Raw genomic sequence first — 27290 nt, 5'->3', positions numbered from 1 at the left:
ATAAGAAAATAAACATATTTTTTTAAAGAAACTACTTCCAGAGGTAAGGAAAATAGGGTATTTATTCATCAACTCCTATTTGGTACTGGTCAAGAACTATCACTGGGGCACTGAGGCAACAACTGATTACTCGCTAGTCTCCCTGGGACCAGAGAAAAGTCCTCAGGTAGAAAGTTTTAGCTGCTTGCAAAAAGAAGCCTGCTGCTGCTGCTAAGTCACTTCAGTTGTGTCTGACTCTGTGTGACCCCATAGACGGAAGCCCACCAGGCTCCCCCCATCCCTGGGATTCTCCAGGCAAGAACACTGGAGTGGGTTGCCATTTCCTTCTCCAATGTGTGAAAGTGAAAAGTGAAAGTGAAGTCGCTCAGTCGTGTCTGACCCTTAGCGACCCCACGGACTGCAGCCTACCAGGCTCCTCCATCCATGGGATTTTCTAGGCAATAGTACTGGAGTGGCTTGCCATTGCCTTTACACAAAAGTGAATACCAAGAGGATGTAGGTGGCACACCAACAAGGTCTACTCCACAATAATGAGTAAAAAAAAAACAATTACAAAATGGGAAATGATATTTGCAACACACAGAATCAACAAAGGGTTTATATAAAGAGAAGCTCTACAAATCAAAAACAATGATAACTCAACAGAAAAATGGGCAAGATTTTCACAAAAGCAGATATTCAAAAGGTCAATATACATATGAAAGCACATTTAACCTCATTAACAGAAAATGCCAATGAAAACCACAATGAAGTACTACAATCTACCAACCACTTTAGCTAAAATTTTAAACTGACAAGATCAGGTTTGGGAAAAGAGCAATAAGACTTCTCAAATACTCCTGATGGAAGTGTAAATTAGTAGATACAATCATTTTGAAAAACATTTTGGCAAATATTTTGTCATTATCTACTCAAGTTGAAGGTATAATTAATGACTGAGAAATTCCATTCCTATGTACCCAATAAAAATATGTCCAAAATTCTATTAAGAAACAGATATAAAATTGTTAAGCAATATTATCTCTAATTGCCATAACCTGCCAACAACTCAAAAGTTCAACAACAGTGAAATAAATAATGGCATATTCATACAGTGTAATATTATATAGCAATGAAACTAAATGAGCTATAGCTACATGTGACAACATGATTAAATCTTACAAACAAAATGTTGGATAAAAGAAGCCAGAGATTAAAAAAATACACACTGAATAATTCCTTATATGTAAAATTTTTTAAAGAACTGGTAAAACTAAGTTATAAAGAAAAATTAAAAAGTAATTAATAACAAGTGGTTTCTTTTCAGAAGGAGGAATGAACAGGAACAAGCAGAAGGAGAGTTTCCTGTTTTGTTTTTATTTTGTTATTTTTGGCTGCACTGGGTCTTTGGTGCTGCACATGGTTGTACTCTAGTTGCAGTGCCCGGGCCTCTCACTGCAGTGGCTTCTCTTGTTGCAGAGCACGGCTCTAGGCTGCATAAGCTTCCGCGGTTGTGGCACTCGTAACTACTGTGGCTCAGTAGTTACGGTGCATGGGCTCAGTTGCCTTATGGACAGTAGGATCTTCCCAGAACAGGGATTAAATCCATGTACCCTGAATTGGCAGGTGGATTCCTAACCACTGGACCACCAGGAAATCCCAGAAGGGGAGTTTCAGAAGTACCGGCAGAATACTGACTGGTATTCTGAATGTGAATGTTCACTTTCGTAACGCCTGAAGACATTTTTGGCTGTAACAGTTGGGGGTAACTGTCAGGGGACATTCAACTTTAAGGGATCCAATATGTTGCATTTTCTTCCTTTGTGTGCCATTTCTCAAGGACTCTCTGTTTCTTATCAGTTCCTGGAACACAGGAAAGAGTAGAGCTTCACGCAGTTCTCAGGACTGAGATCATGGGAAAGAGCACCTGCCTGGATTCCCTTCAAGTGACTCCCTTCAGTGACTCTTCAGCGACCGTGTACTTAATAGAATATCCATTTTGTTGCAACTGGTGGAATTTCATTCTTTTTAATGGCTGAGTAATCATTTTACTGAAGATATATAAGCATGCATTTCTACTAATAAAATACCCTTGTTCCACTAGAGACTTGGGTCCCCTGTGTCCTTCTTTCTGTCTCTGGCTAATTCTTCGGAGTGTGGAAACCTACTGAGCTCACTTTCTCACCCGGGCTTTCAAGACCTCCTTGAGAGGATGCCCAGTGCCTTCATGAGCAGTACAAGTCCTGTGTATGGGCTTTATTGATTTTCCATATAACCCGAGGGATATTGCTCTTTCCCTCTTTCTTTTCGTCAACTCCAGTCCCCAGGTCCCGGTCTGTAAAACACCACAACAGGTAACAATTGGATTCCACTGGCATCTAGTGGGTAGAAGCTATGGCCCACGCTTAGAAACTCAGCCGTGTCCAACTCTTTGCAACCCCATGGACTGTAGCCCACCAGGTTCCTACGTACGTGAGATTCTCCAGGCAAGAATAATGGAGTGGGTTGCCATTTCCTTCTTCAGGGGATGTTCCCAAACCAGGGATCAAACCCAGGTCTCCTATATTGCAGGAGGATTCTTTACTGTCTGAGCTACCAAGGAAGCATCTAGTGGGTAGAACCTATGGATACCACTAAACATTTTAGAATGTACAGAACAGTAAAAGAATTATCATCTCAACACATAAAGAGTACAAAGTTGAGAAAATCTGCTGTAGAGGAGTTGTATTATACAAATACTCTCTTAACCTCTTACATCACTGGTGATTTCCTTCCAGGTTCTTCTTTCTCTATCTCTTTTCAATCTCTCCTAACCTTGAAAGCATTGAAAAAAGTAAATTGCTATGAACTTTACAGTTTCAAGGTACTAAATGTTATCCATACCACATGAGCAGGGAAGCAGACCAGACTCTTCCCCAGGTGAGTACTCCAGATGAGTATCCAGACCCAAATGACACCTTAACTGCAGTTTCTAAGACCTTAAACTCTTGGACCACAGAAACTGAGAGGTAATAAATATGTATAGTTTTAAGCTGCTATAGTTGAGGTCATTTGTTATGCTGCAATAGAACACTAATTTTGACCCATGGGTCAGGAAGATCCCTGGAGAAGGGAATGGCAACCCACTCCAGTATTCTTGCCTGGAGAATCCCACGGACAAAGCACCCTGGTGAGCTAAGTCAATGGGGTTGCAAAGAGTCAGACCTGACTAAGCAACTTACACACACACATATACAGTCTCTTTACAGTTTGCTTTTCCAAAGCGAAGAAGAGAGTCTCACCAAGGAGAATTGGGAGACAACTCTCTATTAGCCTTTTGCATTTTTGCACGTCTAATGAGCAAAGACACTGACTGCCTTTGTTCTACAGACTTTTCAAGGATGTTTGTATAGTGAATAGACTTGAAAGATATATTGTCTACTTCTAGGGCAAAGGGTAGGTTTGCTCACAGTTCTTGAAAATAAAGATGGAGCCTCCCTGAAGAATAGCAGGCAAATATGTTTCAACCCCTGGGTTAAGAAGATCCCCCAGAATAGGAAATGGCAAGCTACTTCAGTATTCTTGCCTGGAAAATTCCATGGACAGAGGAGCCTGGCGGACTATAGTCCATGGGGTTGCAAAAAGTCAGACTCAACTGAGCAACTGAGCACACATGCTTACTGCCCATAAGATTCAGGTTCCCTAAGATCAGCAATTCTCTCCTGTAAACACTGTATGTGCAGGTGTCACATAGCCCTCTTCACATCACCCTGTTGGAAAGAGAGCTTGGGGAAGCAGTGAGAGAAAATTTTGATATTCTGGCTGTGGCTATTGTTATGAGTATAAAGTCCTTTCTCTCTGATAGAGGAGTCTGTGTCTTCTGTTAGCATTTATCAAACTGTGGCAGGCTAACTTGTCACTTTGGATGTAGGGTAGAATATCATATCCCTTACAGTTCCTGATAACACTATGCTGTAATTGCTTTTTAAAAAAATAAAAGGGAGGGGGGTTCAAGAAAGGGAACACATGTAAACCCGGGGCGGATTCATGTCAATGTATGGCAAAACCAACCAATATATTAATGCAAGGTAATTTGCCTCCAATAAAATAAATTTAAAAAAAAAAGAAAACAAAATCTCAAAATGAATTATAAATTCCTTTGGATTAGACACTTACTTCTGACTACATCCCTAGCATTCACCACAGTGCTTGGTAAAATAACTTGTTGAAAGAAAGAGCCATGACCCAGATACTCTTTATGGCAGTCTAAAATCAATGGAAAAAATTAAAACTTAGGTAAAACTTGAAAAAATTATTTAATATCAAAGTTTTCAAATGTGGGAGGAAGTACTGGAAAATACAAACATTCTTAATGAAATACATTAAACAGTAAGGTTATAAAGACTATATAAAAAGAAAATACATCTGGATTAATTAAAATAAGAAATTTAAGTTTGATTTTCAATGAATACTTATGATTGGAAAATATGCATTTTCTAAAAATCAATGTTCTTAACAGAAAATATATGAATTCATCTTGGGTAAACAATTTCACACCGGAAATTTTCAGAGAACATTTAGTTCATTCAGAAGTTTAAGCAAACCATGCCATTTAACCAGCACAAGTCTGAACTAATTTAGTAATATTGTGTTTAATTAAGATATAGATGTTTATATTAAATTACTTTAAAGTCTCATTTAAATATATCTCCAGATGGTTAGGAAAACATCAACTGAGAAACAGTATAAGGGAGACTGAAATTTATGAATTATGAAGTCAATATATTGCTTAAGTTTCCTTAAAAGTTAGTAAATCTCATCTGAAAAGTATTTTTTTAAAAAACCTCCACAAAGGACATATGTGCTGGTTAGGAAAAAATTTACAACTATGACTGGTCCCCCCAAAACTAAAAAGGATGGTAAGTAACACTGGCCCTTAATAACCTTATGGAGCTAGTTTCAGATTGTCTTTTCTGGACAAGAAGAAAGACTCCAGATTCTCAGTGTGCAGAATTATACCAAACTCTCTGGCTTTTCTAAAATCTGATAGTCAAATTGATTATAGAAGTTGATTAGTTAATCACAGATATTTCCCAGAGAGCTAGTTGGCTAAAATGATATTCCTTTCTTAATAAAACCAGAAATAATCTAATGCAAAAATACGTACAGCTGACCCTTGAACAACACAGGTTAGAACTGCATGGATCCACTTAAATTCGGATCTTTTAAAATAACCCTGTATATGAGACAGCAAAAGAGACACAAGTGTATAGAACAGTCTTTGGGACTCAGTGGGAGAGGGCGAGGGTGGGATGATTTGGGAGAATGGCATTGAAACATGTATATTATCATATGTGAAACGAATCACCAGTCCAGGTTCAACGCATGATACAGGATGTTCGAGGCTGGTGCATGGGATGACTCAGAAGGAGGATAAGGGGAGGAGGGAGGTGGGAGGGAGGTTCAGGAAGGGGAACTCATGTACACCCAGAGAGGATTCATGTCAATGTATGGCAAAACCAAACAATATAATATTGTAAAATAATTAGCCTCCAATAAAAAAAAAAAACACATATGTGTACTGGAGATGTATTTTCTCTTCCTTATGATTTTCTTAACATTTTCTTTTCTCCAGCCTACTTTATTTAAGAATACAGTATAAAAACATACTGTACACAAAACATGTATTAAGTAGCTACTTAGGTTATCAGTAAGGATTCCAGTCAACTGTAGGTTATCAATAGTTAAGTTTAAGTGAAAGTCGCTCAGTTGTGTCCAACTCTTTGTGACCCCATGGACTATTACAGTTCATGGAATTCTCCAGGCCAGAATATTGGAGTGAGTAGCCTTTCCCTTCTCCAGGAGATCTGCCCAACCCAGGGATTGAACCCAGGTCTCCCACATTTTAGGCCAATTCTTTACCAACTGAGCTATCAGGGATAGTTAAGTTTGGAGGAAATAAAAAATTATATGAGGAATTTCAATTGTGCAGAGGGGTTAGCACCCCTAAGCCTGATGCTGTCCAAAGGTCAACTGTATATTACTAATTCTTATAGCTAGTGACACTAAAGCATGAATATGTATGACTATGTAATACTACACATTACTCATTACACAGTGTGATAACAGTGAGACTGCTCTCAGGCATAACCTGATGATTAATTCTTTCCAATAATAAAACAAAGTCTTTGCTTACACACAGCTGAGAGTTGAATTGTGTCCCCCTCTAAAAAAAAAGACATTTTGAAGTCTAAACACTCAGTACCTCAAAACGCAGCCTTATTTGGAACTAGGTGCACGGAAATAACTAGTTAAGATGACATCATATTGCAGTAGGGTAGACTCCTAATTCAATATGACTGGTTTCAAATAAAACACATCCATGTGAAGGACTTCCCTGGTGGCCCAGTGGTTAAGAATCTACCTGCCAATACAAAGGACATGGGTTTGATCCCTGGTCCAGGAAGATCCCTCATGCCATGGAGCAACTAAGCCCATGAGCCACAATTACTAAAGCCCATACACCCTAGATCCCATGCTCTGCAACAAGAGAAGCCACTGCAATGAGAAGTCTATGTACCACAATAAAGAGTAGCCTCTGTTAACCACAATTACAGAAAGTCTGCGTGCGTCAACAAAGACCCAGCACAGTCAAAAACATAAATAAACAAATAAGAAAAAGACAGCCAGGTGAAGACATAGACACAGGAAGACTACCATGTGACAAGGAAAAGGGAGATAAAATTTATATAGCAAGTCAAGGAACACCAAAGATTACCAACAAACCACCAAAAGCTAGAAACAGGTAAGAAAGGATTCTCCTATAGGTTTCAGAGAAAACATAGCCCTGCCAACATTTTGATTTCAGACTTCTACTCTCCAGATCTACGACAATAAAATTATAATGTTTTAAGCCAAGCAGTGTATAGTATTTGTTTCACCAGGCCCAGGAAACTAATATTAATTGTAAATACAGAGTATCCATTTCCTATTCCTACACTGAGTTGCATTTTTTCTGTGTTAAACCAGGTCATTCATAGGTAAAACTGTTACTTAAGATACTTTTCATATGAAAATAAAATTCAAAGCAGGACATCTGGCAAAAGATAATAAGGGCTAACTAGTGCTTTGGGTTTATATTTGTAATTGATTACTCATTTTTAAGTCTCTGAAAATCTGAAAATATTTGATTTTTTAGCTCCAAAAACACTGCTAAACCAGTACAGAGGTTAAAAAATAAAGGTTAATGACACATGTTAACAAGAACATATCCGGAAGCAAAGTGAAGAACCCTCTATATATATTCTGTTGAGCAGAAGTTTTTTAATTGGATGTATTCCCAGCTTGTGTTATTTTTGCTTTTGTTGCCACTACTCTATGCTTCTTATACAAAATTAATTGATGGTATATTTGAATATTATTTGAAGGTAGACTGAATTCAGCCAAAGGTGTATTCTATAAAGCTGAAAGCAACCATTAAAATAAAAAAACAATGAACTTATCCAATAAATCAACAGAGGAGTAAAATGGGATAATAAAAATACCCAAACACCACCCTTATGGCAGAAAGTGAAGAGAAACTAAGAAGCCTCTTGATGAAAGTGAAAGAGGAGAGTGAAAAGGTTGGCTTGAAGCTCAACATTCAGAAAACAAAGATCATGGCATCTGGTCCCATCACTTCATGGGAAATAGATGGGGAAACAGTGGAGAGTTGGACTGTGAAGAAAAGAGAATATAGGTGAGATAAATGTAAAAAAGTACCATAACGGCAGATTTAAATTGTAACATACCAATAATCTCATTAAGTACAAATGAAACAAGCACCCTAATTAAAAGTTCATTCCAGAAGAAACAGGTAACCTGAATAGCATCATATCTATTTAAGAAATTGAATTTATACTCAAGAATCTCCCTACAAAGAATAATTCCAAGTTTTAACAGCTTTGTTTGTGAATTCCACCAAACATTTAAGGAAGAAATAATATTAACACCAGTTATACACAAACACTATGAGAAACTGAAGTGGAAGGAATGCCTCTAACCTCATTGTATGGTATCAATTAATTTTGTTTCAGATTTCAGTTCTAAGTTACCTCTCATTTGTATATATTGAATTTTAAAGTGCTTCAATTATTTAAGGAAACTCCCAATTCTCCTGCTGTCTAACAACCAAAACTTTTCCATATAATGATGTTTTTATTATAAATGAACCTTAAGAGTATTTCCTCTACCATATGAAAAGGCTTCCTAACTACAGATAAACCTTCAATGGATTTGCAAAGTAATCAAATTTCAAATAAAAGTCTACTGATACAGAACACATGAACAAAAGTATGCAGGTGATCCTTGAACAACACAGGTTTGAACAGAGTGGGTCCACTCAGAATGGATTTTATTCAATAAATAAAGTACAAGACAATCCAGTTGGCTGAATCTGCAGATGGAGAACCCTTGGATGCAGAAGGCTGACTGTAAAGTTACATGCTGGTTTTCAATTGCATTGGAGATGGGGAAGGGGGTGCCCTAACCCCCATACTGTTCAAGGGTTAACTGTAAATGTATTTGATTAAAGTAAATATTTCTCAATTCACTTTAAAGAGAAATGAAAACCATATTACTTTCTTTATAGAATGCGCCTATAGGCAGTAAGTATTTAAATTTGTAAAAATCCAAAGCCTTGTTTCATATTTAAAGGTTAAGCATACTTGAAAACTAACTAATCAAACTTCACATAATGATCATCTTTTAAAGGACCTTGGAACTAACATAATTTTTATCTAGTTTATTAAGCAAATGTTTTGTAATCTAAGGTTTTTGAACACTATGCCCAAACTCTTTAAATAAATATTTGATAAATGAAATATGTCAATTTCTCAATTAATAAACTTTTAATTCTAAGTTTATCATATATGATAACACACTGAGGAGAAAAGTTTCCTTTAAAAAGGCATAAAAATATTTCAGATAGCAATGACAAAGTACTTTTCCAAAAGAATTTCATATTTTCCAACTGTTACATCATATTAAGACAAGTTATATCACATAATATTAACAAAATAACATGTATACATTAACATACCGTGTCTTGCTTTGGAATTTGAACTAAAACAGAAAGAAGTTGCTCTGTATCAAGAAATCTTGCTATAACTGAAACAAACAGAAAATATGAGCAGTTAAACTTTATGTTACAGTTTAAAATATAGAGTATATAAAGTATTATCCCCAAATAATAATATAGCACAGTTTTACCTGCATATACCACTTGTTTTCATTGTCTTCATCTATTTTACATTTACCAGGGATAAAATAATAAATTCTAGTGTGCCTGGTGGGCTGCCGTCTATGGGGTCACACAGAGTCGGACACGACTGAAGTGACTTAGCAGTAGCAGCAGCAGTGTTCTTTCCCTAACTTTGATTACTCAGAATTTGTCTTCAAATTTTGACACTGTTGATCACCCCTCCCTTCTTGAAACTCTACTTCTCTGACTTAAATATGTTGCTTATCATAATTTTCTTCCCACTTTTCTGATCTCTAACTTTTCTTCATGATACTTAAAAGATAAGTTTAAAAGTCTAAAAGCATCGTTCAATCACTAACCACGTAACTTTCCAGGAGTTACCTAACTTCTCTGAACTTTAGCTGTTCTCATCTTTTAAAAGATGAGATGGTTCATCAAAAAACTAAAAATAGAACTAATGATCTAGCAAGTCCACTCCAGGGTATATACCCAGAGAAAACAAAAATACTAATTCAAAAAGATACAAGTATTCCTATGTTCACAGTAGCATTATTCATAATTGCCAAGATATGGTACCTAAATGTCCATCAAGAGACAGTGAATAAATAATTTGTGATTACACACACACACATATATGTATATACACACAATGGAATACTACTCAGCCATAAAAAAACAGTAAAATTCTGTCATTTGTGAAAACATGAATGGACCTAGAGGATATTACACTTAGTGAAATAAATCAGGCAGAGAAAGACAAAGAAGTAGATGTGGAATCTAAAAACTAAAACAAATGAGCAAATAGAACAGAAACAGACTCACAGATACAGAGAACCAACCTGTGTTTACCAATGGGGAGAAAGGGAGGAGGGAAAAGAGATGGATGGGAGATTAAGAGATACAAACTACTATGTATAAAGTAAGTAAGCTATAAAGCATATGTTATACATCATAGCAAATATAGCCATAAATTTGTAATAACCTTAAACAGAGTATAATCTATGAAAATTCTGAATCATTATGTTGTACACCTGACACTAATATTATAAATCAACTATATCCCTGTGAAAAAAAATTAAATTTAGGGACTTCCCTGGCAGTCCATTGGTTAAGACTCCGTACTTCCAATGCAAGGAGCACAGGTTCAGTCCCTGGTTGGGGAACTAAAATCTTGCATACCACACAATTTAATTAACTACTTACAATTTTAAAAAGCTTTTAAGCAGAACATGAAACATGATATGTTCAAGTAACTAAAAGAAGTTCAATTATACTAGAAGAAGGCAGAATGAAAAGTGACAAGTAACAAGAGGTGCTGTGGGAAACGAGAAAGAAAGCCATCCAGAAGAGTTTTGGTTTTATCCTAAAAGCATTAGAAGAGATTGAAAGATTTTATGCAAGTAGGTATGTGGCAGTCCTGCAAAGATTTTTACATTCTAATCCTTGGAACCTTTGTATATGTTATCTTAGGAACTTTGAAGATGAGATGAAGTTTAAGCTTCTTGAAATGGAGAGATTATTCTGAATTATTTGTTAGTCCCAAAGTAATTAATCACAAGAGTCCTTCTAAGAGACAGGCAGGAGGATCAGTCTAAGAAAGAGACAGGAGGATCAGTCAAAGAGAGAAGATATAAGGAAAAAGCAGAAGCTAGAAAATAGAGAAGAAACTATTCTCCTGGCTTTGAAGATGGAGGAAGAGCCATGAGTCAAGGAATGTAGAAGGCCTCTAGAAACTGGAAAAGGCAAGGGAACAATTTTATCCTAGAGCCTCCAGAAGAAAAATGGACCCACTAACACATTGACTTTTTTCCAGTAAAACTGATTTATGACTTTTAGAATTGTAAGATAATTAATTCATGCTGTTTTAAGCCTCAAAATTTGTGGTAATTTGTTACATCAACAGGAAAAAACTAATAAAGAATAATATGTTCACATTTTTATTTTCAAAAGATTACTCAGGGTCCAATATAGAGAAAAGACTATAAAGAACAAGGCTGGAGGACAAGGCCAAATAGAAAGCTGCAGAAATAAATCAGATTGTAGATAAATGGTACCCTGGGCTGGAGCAGCTGGGAATAGAAGGTAATACCTATAAGATATATATAGAAAAGAGACTTTACAGAATTTGATGATTAATTTCAAAGAAATTGTCAAGAATGACTTCCGGTTGGTCATCTGGTTTGGTTAAGAGCTTGGATGTAGAGCTATTCTTTGAAATCAGAAGGGATTGATTTAGAAGGAAAGATGGCACAGTCTGGATACATTAAATCTGAGGTGATTAAGAAAGATCTAATAAGTTCTCAGTAGGGGGCTGAAGGGCTGTAAAGATATCTGGGCATGAAATGGAAATTTCGAAGTTACAGGTATGTGAATGATAATTATAAGACCAAGAATATGGGTAAATCATATAATAAGAAAATACAGAGTAAAAAGGCAACCTAAGACATAGTTTTGAAGCACCACAGCATTCAGGGAATGAGCAAAGGAAAACAAGCTTAAAAAGAAGACTCAGGAGTCTTTCTCTTTTCCATTTGAAGGGAAGGAATCTGGGGTTTTCACTCTGTTACCTGATCAATGACAGAACTTTCTAAAGACATTCCAAGACAGTCTACAGTCCTGCAATCTATTTGTAAATTATAAAGATAACATTACAAGGGAGATGGAGAGTCATAAACTTTTTAAAGAAGTGAGTGACAGAGCTTTAAAAAAAGGAAACTCCAAAGAAGTAGGAGGAAAATCAAATTGTATAATCACAGAAGCAAAGAAAGGCAGTAATTCAATAAGGAGAGGTTTTGGCAGTACCAGAGAAGTTGAATTTCAAATAGAACTGTGTGTGTGTTAGTCGCTCAGTCATATCTGACTCTTTGCGACTCCTTGGTTGTAGCCTGCCAGGTTCCCTCTGTCCACAGGATTCTCCAGGCAAGAATATTGGAGTGAGTTGCCATGCCCTTTTCCAGGGGATCTTCCTGACCCAAGGACAGAACCCAGGTCTCCCACATTCCAGGCAGATTCTTTATCATTTGAGCTACCTGGGAAGCCCCAAATAGAACTAATTTGTGCCCATTAAATTTAACAACAATGAGACTATGAGTAAATGTCTTAGGCTTGGTTCTCCAGAAAGAGACTCTGAAATGAGGATTTATATGCAAGTAATAGATTAAGAATTTGCTTCCATGAGAAACCAATAGAGAAGAGAGGACAGGAAAGGGAAAAAAGCCAAGAAAAAGCATAATTTCAGGCAAAATTCTATGGAAGGTAACTTCAGTTCATGCTGTAGAACTTTTAAGTTACATTCATGGTTATTGCCAAAACAGTGTGAGGCAGTTAGGCTTTCATATTTCCACACTATTCAGTCATTTAAGGGCCCACAAGGCACATTTGACCCTCTGCTTAGAGCACAGCCCTCTAATAGACTGAGGGTAGACCTTTAAAGTGAATCCAGATACAGGCCATTAGAAGCAAAAGCACACAGAACAGGGAAAAGGGGTACAGAGAAAAGTAAAAGAGACCCAAGAGGATATGGACAGAAACCAACAATGTCTGCTATACTGACCTTGACAAGAGCAGTCTCAGTACAGTAGTGGGTACGGAAAGAAGACTGATTGAAATGGGGTGATGAAGAGAAGACAGTATGTGCATAAAATTTATTTTTCAACAGGTGATGAATGGTAGAATAGAGATAAGATGTTGCTGTAAACCACAAGGGTGACCAGTTAAAAATAAGCCTTTTCACACTTTTTCCAAAGCCTCACAAAATACATAGGAATACATAGAAAAAAATGAATATACTCAGCAACATTGGAAATGCAGTCACAGTCAGTATAATGTCAGAATTTTGAAGAAATTATACTAATTACAAGATATTTAGAATTGGACTGAAGAAACCTAAAGACTGTAAATGCCTTCTAGATTTTCAAGTACTATTTCAGTTTAGACCACCAGAACAACAGTGGAGATATAGAAGACAGATCAAGTGGCTAAAATCCAGGAACTAGACCAGGATCAGTGCAGATAAACTGCCCTTCCACTTACATATTTAAGAAAAAAATTGCACTGCCATGCCAGTGAACAGGTGCCAAAGGCAATTCTCTTACCTCATGAGTTGGATTGCATCCCTGCAAAAGAAATTTTGTAATCCCAAATCCTGGTATCTGAATGTGACATTGCTTGGAAACTAGATCTTTGCAGATGTCATCAAATTAAGATAACATCATTAGGATGAGCCTTAATTCAACAGGACTGGTATCATTTTAGGAAGACATATATTTTTAGTAATTTGCATTTGTAAAAATCTATATTTACCTGACTGAAGTCCAAAAAAGAGTTCCTCATCTTGAAGCAGTTCCTGAACACAATCTAATCTCATGTTAATGGTTTCAACATCAACTAGAGGTTCTAATATATTAGAACGAAGTCTTCTACTTCCTCCAGGAGTCTTAGTATAATTTAGAACACCAAAGAGCGTGTGATTATTCCTTTAAAAACATAAGTTAGGAAAATTTCATTAAGTATACAAAGGAGAAACCAGTAAAACTGTAATTTAACTTTTTAAAATTTATTTTAATTACTTTACAATATTGTGGTTTTTGCCATACATCAACATGAATCAGTCATGGGTGTACATGTGTCCCTAAAGCCCACTGCCACCTCCCTCCCCACCCCACCCCTATGGGTTGTCCCAGAGCACCAGCTTTGGGCACCCTGCTTCATGCATTGAATTTTCACTGGTCATCTATTTTACATATGGTAATAAACATGTTTCAATGCTATGCTCTCCTATTGTCCCACCCTTGCCTTCTCCCACATAGTTTTAAAACAATCCTATAATCTACAATACTGATTCTTAAACTTTCATATTCATACAAATCACATGAGGATTCTGATTCAGTCTGGGATAAGGCCTGATAACCTAAAATTTAAATAAACTCTCAAGTATGCTGTCAGTCAGTGAAGCACACTTTGATTAACAGGAATCTACAGCATCTTCTTCTATCAGTGAATGACTTTTTTTCATAGACCAGTTACAATACTCGACTAATATAAAATGTTCTAGTCCGTGGCATTCTATCAATAATAACAAGATATCAATAATACATACTTAAGGGGGAAAAGAATTTTACACTGATAAAACATGTATTTAATATAATCACTCTGTTCTAATTTATGAAGTTAGAGAATTATAAAAGAGAAAGAAAGAAAATAATCTCAGGTACAGAAACTATCGCAAGCAAACAGGACTGTACAGAGAATGACAAGAAGTGTTGTTTTAGTTAGGTTGGTTGAGAAAGACCTGTATTTATATCTGACAGTTGAATTAAGACATCCATACCAAGATGATGATGAGATGGGAATAATTATGACAATGATAGTGAGAACAGCCAACATACTGAACACAAAGTATATGCCAGGCCTTATTCTAAGAAATGTACATATATGAGCTAGATGCTATTATTAACCACATTTTATAAGGGAAGAAACTGAAACACAAAGAAAATTAAGTAATTTGCCTGAGGTTTTCAAATACGTGAACAACAATAATAAAAGAGTTACCAGTTTAAAGGAGCAAAACAGAACAGCAATTTAAGCCCAGGTAGGCTTCCTGGTGGAGAAGGAAATGGCAACCCACTCCAATATTCTTGCCAGGAGAATCCCATGAACAGAAGAGCCTGGCAGGCTACAGTCCATGTGGTCGCAAGAGTTGGAGATGATTTAGCAACTAAACTACCACCAGTCTTCCTGGCTCTAGAACCAGAAAGATCAAGGTTGGTGGAGCACTGCAAAGTAAGAATTAAGGGAAATGAATAAAGAAAGAAAGAAAGAAATCAGAACACAGAAGTCCTTGTAGGCCATGGTAAAGAGTCTGAATTACATTCTAAAAGTAACAGGAGCACTGGAAGACTTTTAAGACTTTTAAGTTTCAAGATGCAATTTCTGGTTTAAAAGGATCACTTTCTGGCCACCAGGTTGAGAATAGACTAATTGCAGGGAGAGGAAGAAGACAGAGAGACAAGTTAGGGGCTATTATACTATACAGTTCAGTTCAGTTCAATCGCTCAGTCGTGTCCGACTCTTTGCGACTCCATGAATCACAGCACGCCAGGCCTCCCTGTCCATCAACTCCCGGAGTTCACTCAAACTCATGTCCATCAAGTCGGTGATGCCATCCAGCCATCTCATTCTCTGTCGTCCCCGTCTCCTCCCACCCTCAATCCCTCCTAGCATCAGACTCTTTTCCAGTGAGTCAACTATACAGTAGTCCAGGCTAAAATGATGGAGGTATGGATTAGGGTTGTGGGGGCTCCCCTGGTGGCTCAGCAGGTAAACAATCTACATGCAATGCAGGAAACATGGGAGACGCAGCTTCAACCCCTAGGTTGGGAAGATAACTTGGAGGAGGAAAGGGCAACCCACTCCAGTATTCTTGCCTGAAAAATCTCATGAACAGAGGAGCCTGGCAGGCTGCAGTCCAAAGGGTCACAAAGAATCAGACACAACTCAGCAACTGAGCAGTAAAAGTATGGTGTTAAGTTTGCAGACTTAGAAATGATTAGACCCAGAATATGAATGTACTGTAAAGGCTGAGTCAAAAGGATTTACTGACATATTGAATTTGGGTTAAGAGAAGAAAGGAAATAAAAATGATTTAAGTTATCAGACTATCAAATTTTTGGTATATCAATTTAAACATATTTTTAAGAAATTACTCAAATCAAGCCCTGGCTGGGAGGCGGGAGAAGCTTATCATAGGTAAGTCACAGGTACGATTTTGAGAACTTGTCTTTTGCAGGAACAAAAGAAGTAGGGAGCACATCTAAACCTGCCATTTGCTATAGAAATCAATGGTGGAAATTATACTGAACAAGTGACAAGTCCATAGAAGCATTAGAGCTATTCAGATAGTTCAGTAGGTAGCATGCTCATCTTTCAACCTAATATTCTTTGGTTTAAGGCAGGGAAAAGACCTCAATTCTCCTCTCAACTACAATATGAACTCTTGGAGGTCAAATATCCTATCATTTAATATATAGCAGAAACTCAAGCAATGTTTGATGATGACAATGGTCGAACAATGATTAACTATGAAATGTGACAAAGTAAAACTAAGTATAAAACCCTTTGTAATAATTACCAGCCTTAGTTATTGACTGTCTATGTTACCCTATGTTATTTTAACTTAGAAAGTCAACAACAGAGTAGTTTATCCAGATATTATTTTATCTTTTTCCAGGCAACAGAAAAAATATTACTTATTCACTAAGCTGGAAAGGAATAACTACTATTAATTACATTCTCCTTTAAAAGGTTATAATTTTAGATCACCATTATCCAGTGGAACTTGGTGCAGAGGTCACTACACTGATGGATGACAAAAAGTAGTAATATACAGTAATATTCCTACTTTACTAAAAGTAATACCAACAGTACCTAGATAGATCTAAACTGTTCTTGATGACTGAAGTAAATAATAAACAAAATTAGATATGTCTGGAGATTTCATATAGTGGAAAGTAAAGCCAAGATAAGAATCCACAAAGCAACAGAAATATTTAAACACTGCAGCTCTGAAACTGGCACAAGCACCTTAAGGCTTCAATTGTCTAAAGCACTCTGTATTCTATTCAATACTCTTAATACTAAAATTTGTATTTGTTTATACCTTTCACTGATATCTGAGGTTCAGTTCAGTTCAGTTCAGTCACTCAGTCGTGTCCAACTCTCCGCGACCCCATGAATCACAGCACGCCAGGCCTCCCTGTCCATCACTAACTCCCGGAGTTCACTCAAACTCATGTCCACAGAGTCGGTGATGCCATCCAGCCATCTAATTCTCGGTCGTCCCCTTCTCCTGCCGCCCCCAACCCTTCCCAGCATCAGAGTCTTTTCCAGTGAGTCAACTCATCGCATGAGGTGGCCAAAGTATTGCAGTTTCAGCTTTAGCATCAGTCCTTCCAATGAACACCCAGGATCAATCTCCCTTAGAATGGACTGGTTGGATCTCCTTGCAGTACAAGGGACTCTCAAGAGTCTTCTCCAACACCACAGTTTAAAAGAGGTTACCAATATATTAATTACTAAAAGCTGAGATTTTACTCCAAGCTTACGTACTCCCAACCTGCACTTTACCAAACTAAATAGCTTAAGTTTCCTTGCACACACCATATTACTATATTGAAAATCATGCTTTCAAAAATTTTTATTCACTGTCTTACTACTTCTTTTACTCCTTAATCTGGATAACTTCTATTTATATTTCAAAACTCATGTCAGGGCTAAAAAAAGAAAAGTCAAGGTATTATCCCTTCTAGAAAACCATTTCTATAATAATTCTTTTACTCTTAACTAAGCCAAATTAACTTTCTCTCTCTGCTATGATCCCATCACTTTTTATGCAAATTTTCATCACCATACAGTCGACCCTTTCTATAGGCAATTGACTCCAAGACCTCTAACGGATACCAGAATCCGTGTATACTTAAGTCCTTTATATAAAATGGCCTACTACAGTAGGTCCTCCATATCCACAAGTTCCGTATCTGTGAATTCAAACAACTGTGGGTCCCTCGGCTACAGAGGGCCTGATGTACTTAGTACATGTTAATGACCTATAATGCTATATGTCTCCTCCCTCCAGACTATAATTCCTTAAGGAGATAAACCATGACTCACTAATTCTTTGTACCAAATTGAACCCATATTAAACTACGGGGTTTATTCTAATCTTGAGGAAGAAGAATGGAACTGGGGGAATTAACCTGCCAGACTTCAGGCTCTACTACAAAGCCACAGTCATCAAGACAGTATGGTACTGGCATAAAGACAGAAATATAGATCAATGGAACAAAATAGAAAGCCCAGAGATAAATCCACGCACCTATGGACACCTTATCTTTGACAAAGGAGGCAAGAATGTACAATGGAGAAAAGACAGTCTCTTTAACAAGTGGTGCTGGGAAAACTGGTCAGTCACTTGTAAAAGAATGAAACTAGAACACTTCCTAACACCATACACCAAAATAAACTCAAAATGGATTAGAGAGCTAAATGTAAGACCAGAAACTATAAAACTCCTAGAGGAGAACGTAGGCAAAACACTCTCTGACATAAATCACAGCAGGATCCTCCAAGACCCACCTCCCAGAATATTGGAAATAAAAGCAAAAATAAATGAATGGGACCTAATTAAAATCAAAAGCTTCTTCACAGCAAAGGAAGCTATAAGTAAGGTGAAAAGACAGCCTTCAGAATGGGAGAATATAATAGCAAATGAAGCAACTGATAAAGGATTAATCTCCAAAATATACAAGCAGCTCCTGTAGCTCAATTCCAGAAAAATAAATGATACAATCAAAAAATGGGCCAAAGAACTAAACAGACATTTCTCCAAAGAAGACATAAAGAACGCTAACAAACACATGAAAAAATGCTCAACATCCCTCATAATCAGAGAAATGCAAATCAAAACCACAATGAGATACCATTTCATACCAGTCAGAATGGCTGCTATCCAAAAGTCTACATGCAATAAATGCTGGAGAGGGTGTGGAGAGAAAGGAACCCTCTTACACTGTTGGTGGGAATGCAAACTAGTACAGCCACTATGGAGAACAGTGTGGAGATTCCTCAAAAAACTGGAAATAGAACTGCCATATGATCCAGCAATCGCACTTCTGGGCATACACACCGAGGAAACCAGAATTGAAAGAGACACATGTACTCCAATGTTCATCGCAGCACTGTTTATAATAGCCAGGACATGGAAGCAACCTAGATGTCCATCTGCAGACGAATGGATAAGAAAGCTTTGGTACATATACACAATGGAGTATTACTCAGCCATTAAAAAGAATGCATTTGAATCAGTTCTAATGAGGTGGATGAAACTGGAGCCTATTATACAGAGTGAAGTAAGCCAGAAAGAAACGCACCAATACAGTATACTAACACATATATATGGAATTTAGAAAGATGGAAATATAACCCTGTATACGAGACAGCAAAAGAGACACAGTTGTATCGAATAGTCTTTGGGACTTTGTGGGAGAGGGTGAGGGTGGGATGATTTGAGAGAATGACATTGAAACATGTATGTTGTCATATGTGAAACGAATCAGCAGTTCAGGGTCAATGCATGTTACAGGATACTCGGGGCTGGTGTGCGGGGATGACCCAGAGGGAGGATAAAGGGAGGAGGGAGGTGAGAGGGGGGTTCAGGAGAGGGAACTCATGTACACCTGGGGTGAATTCATGTCAATGTATGGCAAAACCAACCAATATAATATTGTAAAATCAAAAAAAAAATCAAAAAAAAAATAAATAAAAAAACTATGGGGTTTATTCCTACGATAAACACCACCACAAGTTGATTACATTATCTTCTAATGACATTTTGATTCTAGTTTAGGTACCTCAACCATTATGAAATCTTATAAAGGCCTCATGTTTACAGTGTGTATGTGCATGTGCATGGACAACACACACATATGCACAAACACATGAGCAATCTCCCATTCTCCCTTTCATTCATGTTTACCATCAATACTCATCTAACAGAAGCTAATAACAAATCAATAAAACCAGCAATCTAGTCATATACAAAGACCATTTTTATCGTTTTCAACTACTTCACTTTCTCAAATGATTATGTAGCCCCTTGAATTTCCTGTATTAAATGCTTTAAAACTGGTTATTTCAGCATTGTAGTATTCTGCACATAATAACTTCTTTTTCATTATGGTAAAACATACAAAACACAAATTTTACCATTTTAACCATATTACACTCACTATTCAGTGCCATTAGGTATACTTGCAATAATGTGCAACCATTACCACCATTTGTTTCCAGAGCTTTCTCATCATCCCAAACATAAACTCTGAGTCCATTAAACAATAACTCTCCCAATCCCCAGTTCCCCCAGTCCCTGATAACCTGTCTACTTTCTGTTGCCATAAATTTGCCTATTCTAGGTACTTCACCTTTTGTGTCTAGCGTATTTCACTTAACACAATGTTTTCAAGGTGCATACATCTTGTGAAAGAATTTCATTCCTTTTTAAAGCTGAATGATATTCCATTCAAACATCTTATTTGTATACACTTTACTAGTCACTGGTTGATGGACATTTGGTTTGTTTCCACATTTTGGCTTCTGTGAATAATGCTGTTATGAATACTTTTGTGCAGGTATCTGTTTGAATCTCCACTCTCAGTTCTTCTGCATATATACCAAGAAGCAGAATTTCTGGATCATATGGTAACGCCAAATTTAGCTTTTTGAGGAACTGCCATATGGCTTCTCAAAGTGACTGCACCATTTTATATCCCTACCATAAATGGAGTAGGATTCTAATTTCTCCATCCTTACCAATTCTTATCTTCCATTTATTTAATAATAACTATACTAACAGTGTGAGAGTACCTTGGACTGCAAGGAGATCCAACCAGTCCATCCTAAAGGAGATCAATCCTGGGTGTTCATTGGAAGGACTGATGCTAAAGCTGAAACTCCAATACTCTGGCCACCTCATGAGAAGAGGTGACTCATCGGAAAAGACTCTGATGCTGGGAGGGATTGGGGACAGGAGGAGACAGGGACGACAGAGAATGAGATGGCTGGATGGCATCACCGACTCGATGGACATGAGTTTGAGTGAACTCCGGGAGTTGGTGATAGACAGGGAGGCCTGGCGTGCTGTGATTCATGGGGTCGCAAAGAGTCAGACACGACTGAGCGACTGAACTGAACTGAACAGTGTGTGAAGTGATAACTGTGTTTTTGATGTCTATTTCCCTAACAACTAGTGATGTCGAGCTCTTGATTATTGTACCTCTGTATATCTTCTTTGGAGAAATGTCTGTTTAAGTCTTCTGCTTAATTTTGAAATGGTTGTCTGCTTTTTTTTTTCTTACTTAGTAAAAATATCTTTTTAAAACTTGATTTTGGTGAATACATTTGAGCAGTTCAGCAACAATGGTATAAATATTAAAAATGTTTATTTTCAGTATTTCTCCACCGAACAACTTTAAAAAATATAAAATAACTATTCATAGAAAAATATGACAATAAAATATACTGATATATTTCCTAATAAAAAAATGGATAATCTTACCTAGAGTCTTGATTATTAATTAGTAATTCAAGGTTTTGGGCTGATGATGAATCTATCATGGCTGTCTGTTCACTACCCTGGAAACAAATCTTTAGCGATTTTGGTGCATAAACTGAATTTTGAATAAATTCAACATATTTTAATAAAGCTGCAACAGCTGCAAGGCAGTAATATCTGTAAGGTAACCGATGATACATCACTATAAATCTCTGTAATAAAAGTATTGCTATAAAGGAAAACAATTATTTTACTTTTAATAGCAAAATTATAAATATTTGCATAGGATTGCTTAAATTCAAAGGGAAAAAGCACTCCAAGAGTTCATCATTTTTGAGGACAAGTTAAATTACCTCTAAAGCATAAAAGTTGATAAAAACACAATTTTCTGAAGTCTGAGACTTAAACAATAAAGTTATAAAGAATAAAAAATGGATTCCCAGTAAGTCACGTTAGAATTCAACATTCAATGGTACCATTCTAAGTACATATTCAAATAATATTGAGAAAGTCTGAGGGTTTAAAAGGTACAGTCAGGTGATCATAATGTATAGGAACGTACCTCATTCCTATATATATCCTATAATGTATAAGATCTTGGTGAGAAAAGTCGTCATGATTAACTTAGTGAACAAATAGTCCAACGTGGCTCAAAAAAGTATCTGTTCACCAAGTTCTAAAAAATATCCATTCCGAAAGTATCATTTCCTGTCTCATTTTGAAGGGGTAAAGGTGTGAAGTAATAGGAACACAGCTTTACCTGTGTTTCACTTCTCTGCCCTCACATTTCTAGTAGCTCTCACTACTTACGCTTTTCATTTCAAAGTAAAGTGAGCAGCAATGATTCGGGCAATAGATTATGACTAATTTGGAGAAATTCTATATAAATTAAGTCAGCAAGATATGCCCTGTGTATAAATTTCAGTTAATTACTTTATTATTCAGTAATTACTGAGTGTGTTTTATGAAACTTTTCCCTGCATTTTTCTTGGTGGTAGGGATAGAGGAAAGAACAAAACAGACAAAAGACCTTTCCCTCCTGGAATACACACTAGAGACTAACTACTTGCCCCAAATCTTAACTTACTTGGACTGAACCTCCATTAGGACAGTGTTGAATTCTGCTATGCATAACTGTTCAATGTATTCTAGTCCTTTTGTTTCATTGAAGTATTTCCTTTGGATAGTAGTGAAATTAACGTTCTGAAAAGAATTTTTAATTTCAAAAGAAATTTTAAGTTTCATGCACTTGCCCAAAACTGCTTTCTTAAACACATGCTCATACATGGGTAGGTGGCTTAAAATATTGTGCAAAGCTTATTTTTCATTATTTATTATTTTCTAGAGTTAAATAGGTTTTTCTAGTTATTTAAGTGAATTTGAGTAGTTTGTAGCTCTTATTAATCTATACTCGCATGAAATTTAAGTACAATAATAAAAAAATAAGTCTCTGACTTCTACTAACTTTATTCTACAGCAACAACAAAGGTTTTACATTCAGCATCATATTGGGCTTCCCTGGTGGCTCAGCTGGTAAAGAGACCACCCACAATGCGGGAGACCTGGGTTCAATCCCTGGGCTGGGAAGATCCCCTGGAGAAGGGAAAGGCTACCCACTCCAATATCCTGGCCTGGAGAATTTCATGGACTATATAATCCATGGGGTCACAAAAAGTCAGACACAACTGAGTGACTTTCACTTTAAATATATTATCATAATTGAGAGAGGGTAAATATTATAATATACTAGCTGGGAAAGCAAAAAATACCAATTCCAAATATCAAATCTATGAAATACTATCTACACGAGGTGAATTTAATTTATAGAATAAAGAAAAGGAGATAATGGAACTTTTTTAAAAAGAACAAAATTTAAAAAGCATGCAGTCGCAAAATAAAAGGTCTGCTTATTTTGAATAAAAGTATTAGGTAAAAAAGGCAATATATTAGCAATGGACTCTGAAAGAGTTGTAAGACTGAAAAAATAAAGTCATAAGTAGGTATGGAATTTGATAGGTCTCAAGATTGTTTGAACAGTTATCTCATTTAATCTTCCCAATATAACTCTATGACATAAGTCATATTTATCTACAATTTTCCTCTAAGTCAAATTCTGAGAAGCCAAGTAACTTTTCTAATACCAAAGAATTGACATATGCCAGAGCTCAGACTTGAATTTAGATTTCTTTGACTACAAAGTCCATGTTTCTTCCATTTCATATTGTTTATTTAATTGAGATCTTTTTATGGTAAGTGTGATAATAATGTTAACAACAATAATAACATTGTTTTTTTTTCCCTCTGCTTATGATTCTTTCATACAAAATATTGAGGTGGCCAAAATGTTCGTTGGGATTTTTCATGTTATGAAAAACATGACCAAACATTTTGGCCAACTCAGTATTTCTATAGGACTTCCCAGGTGGTTCAGTGGTAAAGAATCTGCCTGCCAATGCAGAACATGCAGGAGACACCTGTTCAACCCCTGGTTCAGGAAGATACCCTGGAGAAGAAATTGGCAACACACTCCAGTATTCTTGCCTGAGAAATCCCATAGACAGAGGGGCCTGGCAGGCAACAGTCAACAGGGTCACAAAGAGTTGGACAAGACTTAGTGACTAAGCATGCATGCAATACTTCTATGGCTCTCTCACTCTCACTCCTTTCAAGATCTTGCCCGAATGAAACCTCACCAATGAGACCATTTCTGATTACCTGATATAAAATACCAGTTCTCTAGGAGGTAGATACTATTATTGTCCCTATTTTACTGACAAATAAAAACTGAAGTTTAAAGAGGTTGGATGGCATCACTGACTCAATGGACATGGCTTTTGGTGAACTCCGGGAGTTGGTGATGGACAGGAAGGCCTGGCATGCTGCGGTTCATCGGGTTGCAAAGAGTCAGACACGACTGAGCGACTGAACTGAACTGAACTGAAAAACGCTGAGCAACTTAACTTGCACACAGTCATTTAGAATCAGAATTTGAAACCACAACAGTCTGACTCATCTGTTCTTAAGCACTAAGCTATATCACCTTACATCTCAAGGGTAGTAGATATACGTTGTTTTCACCTTCAGAGGATTCATCTATCCCACATTCTATGTTGCTCTATCCATTTAGGACTGTCAATTACAGTGCTCTGTGCCCCACAGCAAAAAGTCAATGACCAGGAGATTAATATAACATGTGGGAGCATGAACAAAATAGTAACAGTTCAGGGTCCTTCTCTTGAATTCATATATGGCCATTGGAAGGAAGAAGTTACTTTTCTGCCTCATGTATACTCTGGAAAACCCCCTTATTACCTAAAACATTTTTCTTTTTTCAAAGTATATCAAGAGTACCAAATTAAATAAGTGAATTCCTCAACATCTTTATTACATGTATTCAGTTCAGTCGCTCAGTAGTGTCTGATTCCTTGCGACCCCATTGACTGCAGCATGCCAGGATTCCCTGTCCATCACCAACTCCCGGAGCTTGCTCAAACTCACGTCCATAAAGTCGGTGATGCCGTCCAACTGTCTTATCCTCTGTTGTCCCCTTCTCCTGCCTTCAATCTTTCCCACTACTAATTATATGTAGTAGGAAATGGCAACCCACTCCAGTGTTCTTGTCTGGAGAATCCCAGGGACGGGGGAGCCTGGTGGGCTTCCGTCTATGGGGTCACAAAGAGTCGGACACGACTGAAGCGACTTAGCAGCAGCAGCAGCAGCAGCAGTAGTCCCTTAGCTTAGGACTTGTACTTAGTGAGTACTTTATGGTAAATATAAAGTTACTCAAATTATTGTTCTTTAATATATTATAAAATGGATTTTTAAAAATATGAAGATCTTGAATGTTACTATTGAGCATAAAAAAATCACTTACCTTGAAATTTTCTGTGATAAGAGTAAACAACTTAGTTGAGTTCCCCACAACACAAGCAGTATTTGACATTATTATTTCCAAAGGCGATAAAATTTTAAGTTTAGTGATCACCTAAAATTGTTTGAATAAATAATCTCTTAAATGGAGGCTTAGGAGTCTCTAAAACCAAAAATGTTTCATATTTTTCTGAGAGATAAGTGCTTATAATTAATTCAGAGATATACAAAATTACTACTGTCCTAATTATATATTTCAGTTAAACATATTTCTAATGGTGCTATGTTAAACATACATTCTATAAAATTATAAATATATTATCATAAACATAGGCTGTATTTTACTCACAATAGTTTGTATCAGCTGTAAGCCCCCAAATAATTTGAACTTATCGAGTAGGCATTCCTTAAAAACAATTTTTTAAATAAAATCATCTACTCAGTATTTTATTCATCTCCATGAAAAACACAAACATTCAATAGCTAACTATGGTGACCCAATCAGTATGGCCATACTGGTATAGCTTAGAAGCTGAAAAGTACAGAAACACAGATGAGAAACATCTGCTTTATGACTGATGCTTTTCACAGTGTAAGGTAAATTAGAACTATCCTAGACACAAAAATTCTTAATATGTCAAACATTCAAGTTTAAAAAGAAAACTTTTATCCAATCATTTTTAAATTGCAAAGAAATGTAAAATACCCAGATACATAGTACTAATATCATTTAGGTTGTTAAGTATATTAAAAAATTAATTATTAGGTAGAGTAAAGAAATCTACATACTAGGGCACCAAAAAGGGGAATGAGAGAAAGAAATAAAGAATAATAAAACGTTAAAAATAACATAGCATTTAATATTCTTTCATAACAGAATTCGAGTCAAACAACTTTTTAGAAAATAGAGATTAGGAATAGACTTCCTGTACCTGACAAGTCACACATTCCCAAGACAACAGACCAGTGGCCCAAATTAATGATAGGAAATGAAGTCAAGAAGCTGAGGGACTAAATTATCACTGATCTAAAACACTATTTTTAGATCAGTCTCCCTTATTAATCTCCCTTATTTCTAGAAAATAAAATTAAAATACATTTCAGTGGAAACAACCCTTTGGAGATAGCATTATGATACATGCTATTTTTGGAATAAGTCCAGGAATTATTCATTTCAGTTCAGTTCAGTTCATTAGCTCAGTCGTGTCCGACTCTCCGCAACCCCATGAATCACAGCACACCAGGCCTCCCTGTCCATCACCAATTCCCGGAGTTCACTCAAACTCATGTCCATCGAGTCGGTGATGCCATCCAGCCATCTCATTCTCTGTCATCCCCTTCTCCTCCCGCCCCCAACCTTTCAACATTAATAGTAATTTGGAATATTCAAATAACAGCAAAACATGTTATTTCAGAACAAAATAATATTTAAAAATTAAAATCAGATGTAAAAAATGTTTATTTTAATTCAGAGTAACCTAGATTGGTGCAATAATGAATAACCATTATTCTAACAAAAAGTAAACTAATTAAGGAAGCACTGACTTGAAAATCTTCAAAGTACCCTCTAGATGAACCATTTTCTAGGAGTATAAATACTTACCTTTGCATATGTTGTATTGTCCGCAAACTGAGATAATAAAATTTGTGGGCTTTTTAAGTCAATACTTGCCATTCCTATTTCACCTCTGGCAAGTCCTCTCCCTTCTACAACAGCTACAATAACTGAAGGAGAGTGTGCAGAAACTGCAGATGAGGATGTAGCTGTCAAAACTGCTGAAAGAAAATATAAACATAATACTTTGTAGTTCTTTCTCATAAGATCTCAAAGCACCAAATCAATGGCAGTTGTAATATCCAAGAAAAAATCTTGTTTTCCTCAGCAAAATAAAATCTTTCCATATCCAGACCAATTAAAAATGTTAATTCTCCATTTTGCCAAAACTTAACTTCACATTTAGAAATAATAAATTACACATTGTCTTATTTTGCATTTTACTGAAATGAAATCATAAAGAAACACTAAATTTGGGATAAGAAAACATTATCTTATTTTGTCATTTAAAAGCTATATGTATTTGAACAAATTATTTCATAATAAGTAATCAAAAATCA

General features: G+C 36.4%; 1 protein-coding gene across 1 annotated transcript in view; it reads right to left on the bottom strand.

Annotated features, from left to right (window-relative positions):
• MSH4 (mutS homolog 4) overlaps positions 1–27290 on the bottom strand; it is a 99689-nt gene that overhangs the window by 48954 nt on the left and 23445 nt on the right. Inside the window, exons 3-8 of the mRNA XM_055402888.2 lie at positions 26779–26939; positions 25180–25290; positions 22393–22508; positions 21309–21482; positions 13502–13674; positions 9038–9105 (exon numbers count right to left, since the gene is read on the bottom strand). Coding sequence (XP_055258863.2) covers positions 9038–9105; positions 13502–13674; positions 21309–21482; positions 22393–22508; positions 25180–25290; positions 26779–26939 — 803 coding nt within the window. The remainder of the gene's footprint in view (positions 1–9037; positions 9106–13501; positions 13675–21308; positions 21483–22392; positions 22509–25179; positions 25291–26778; positions 26940–27290) is intronic.

Source organism: Moschus berezovskii, chromosome 4 (genome assembly GCF_049115385.1).
Source record: "Moschus berezovskii isolate FMDL1 chromosome 4, NW_MosBer_1.0, whole genome shotgun sequence".
In the NCBI taxonomy this organism is placed as follows: Eukaryota; Metazoa; Chordata; class Mammalia; order Artiodactyla; family Moschidae; genus Moschus; species Moschus berezovskii.
Note: the sequence above shows the minus strand (reverse complement) of the source record. Positions and strands in the feature narration are given on the sequence as shown.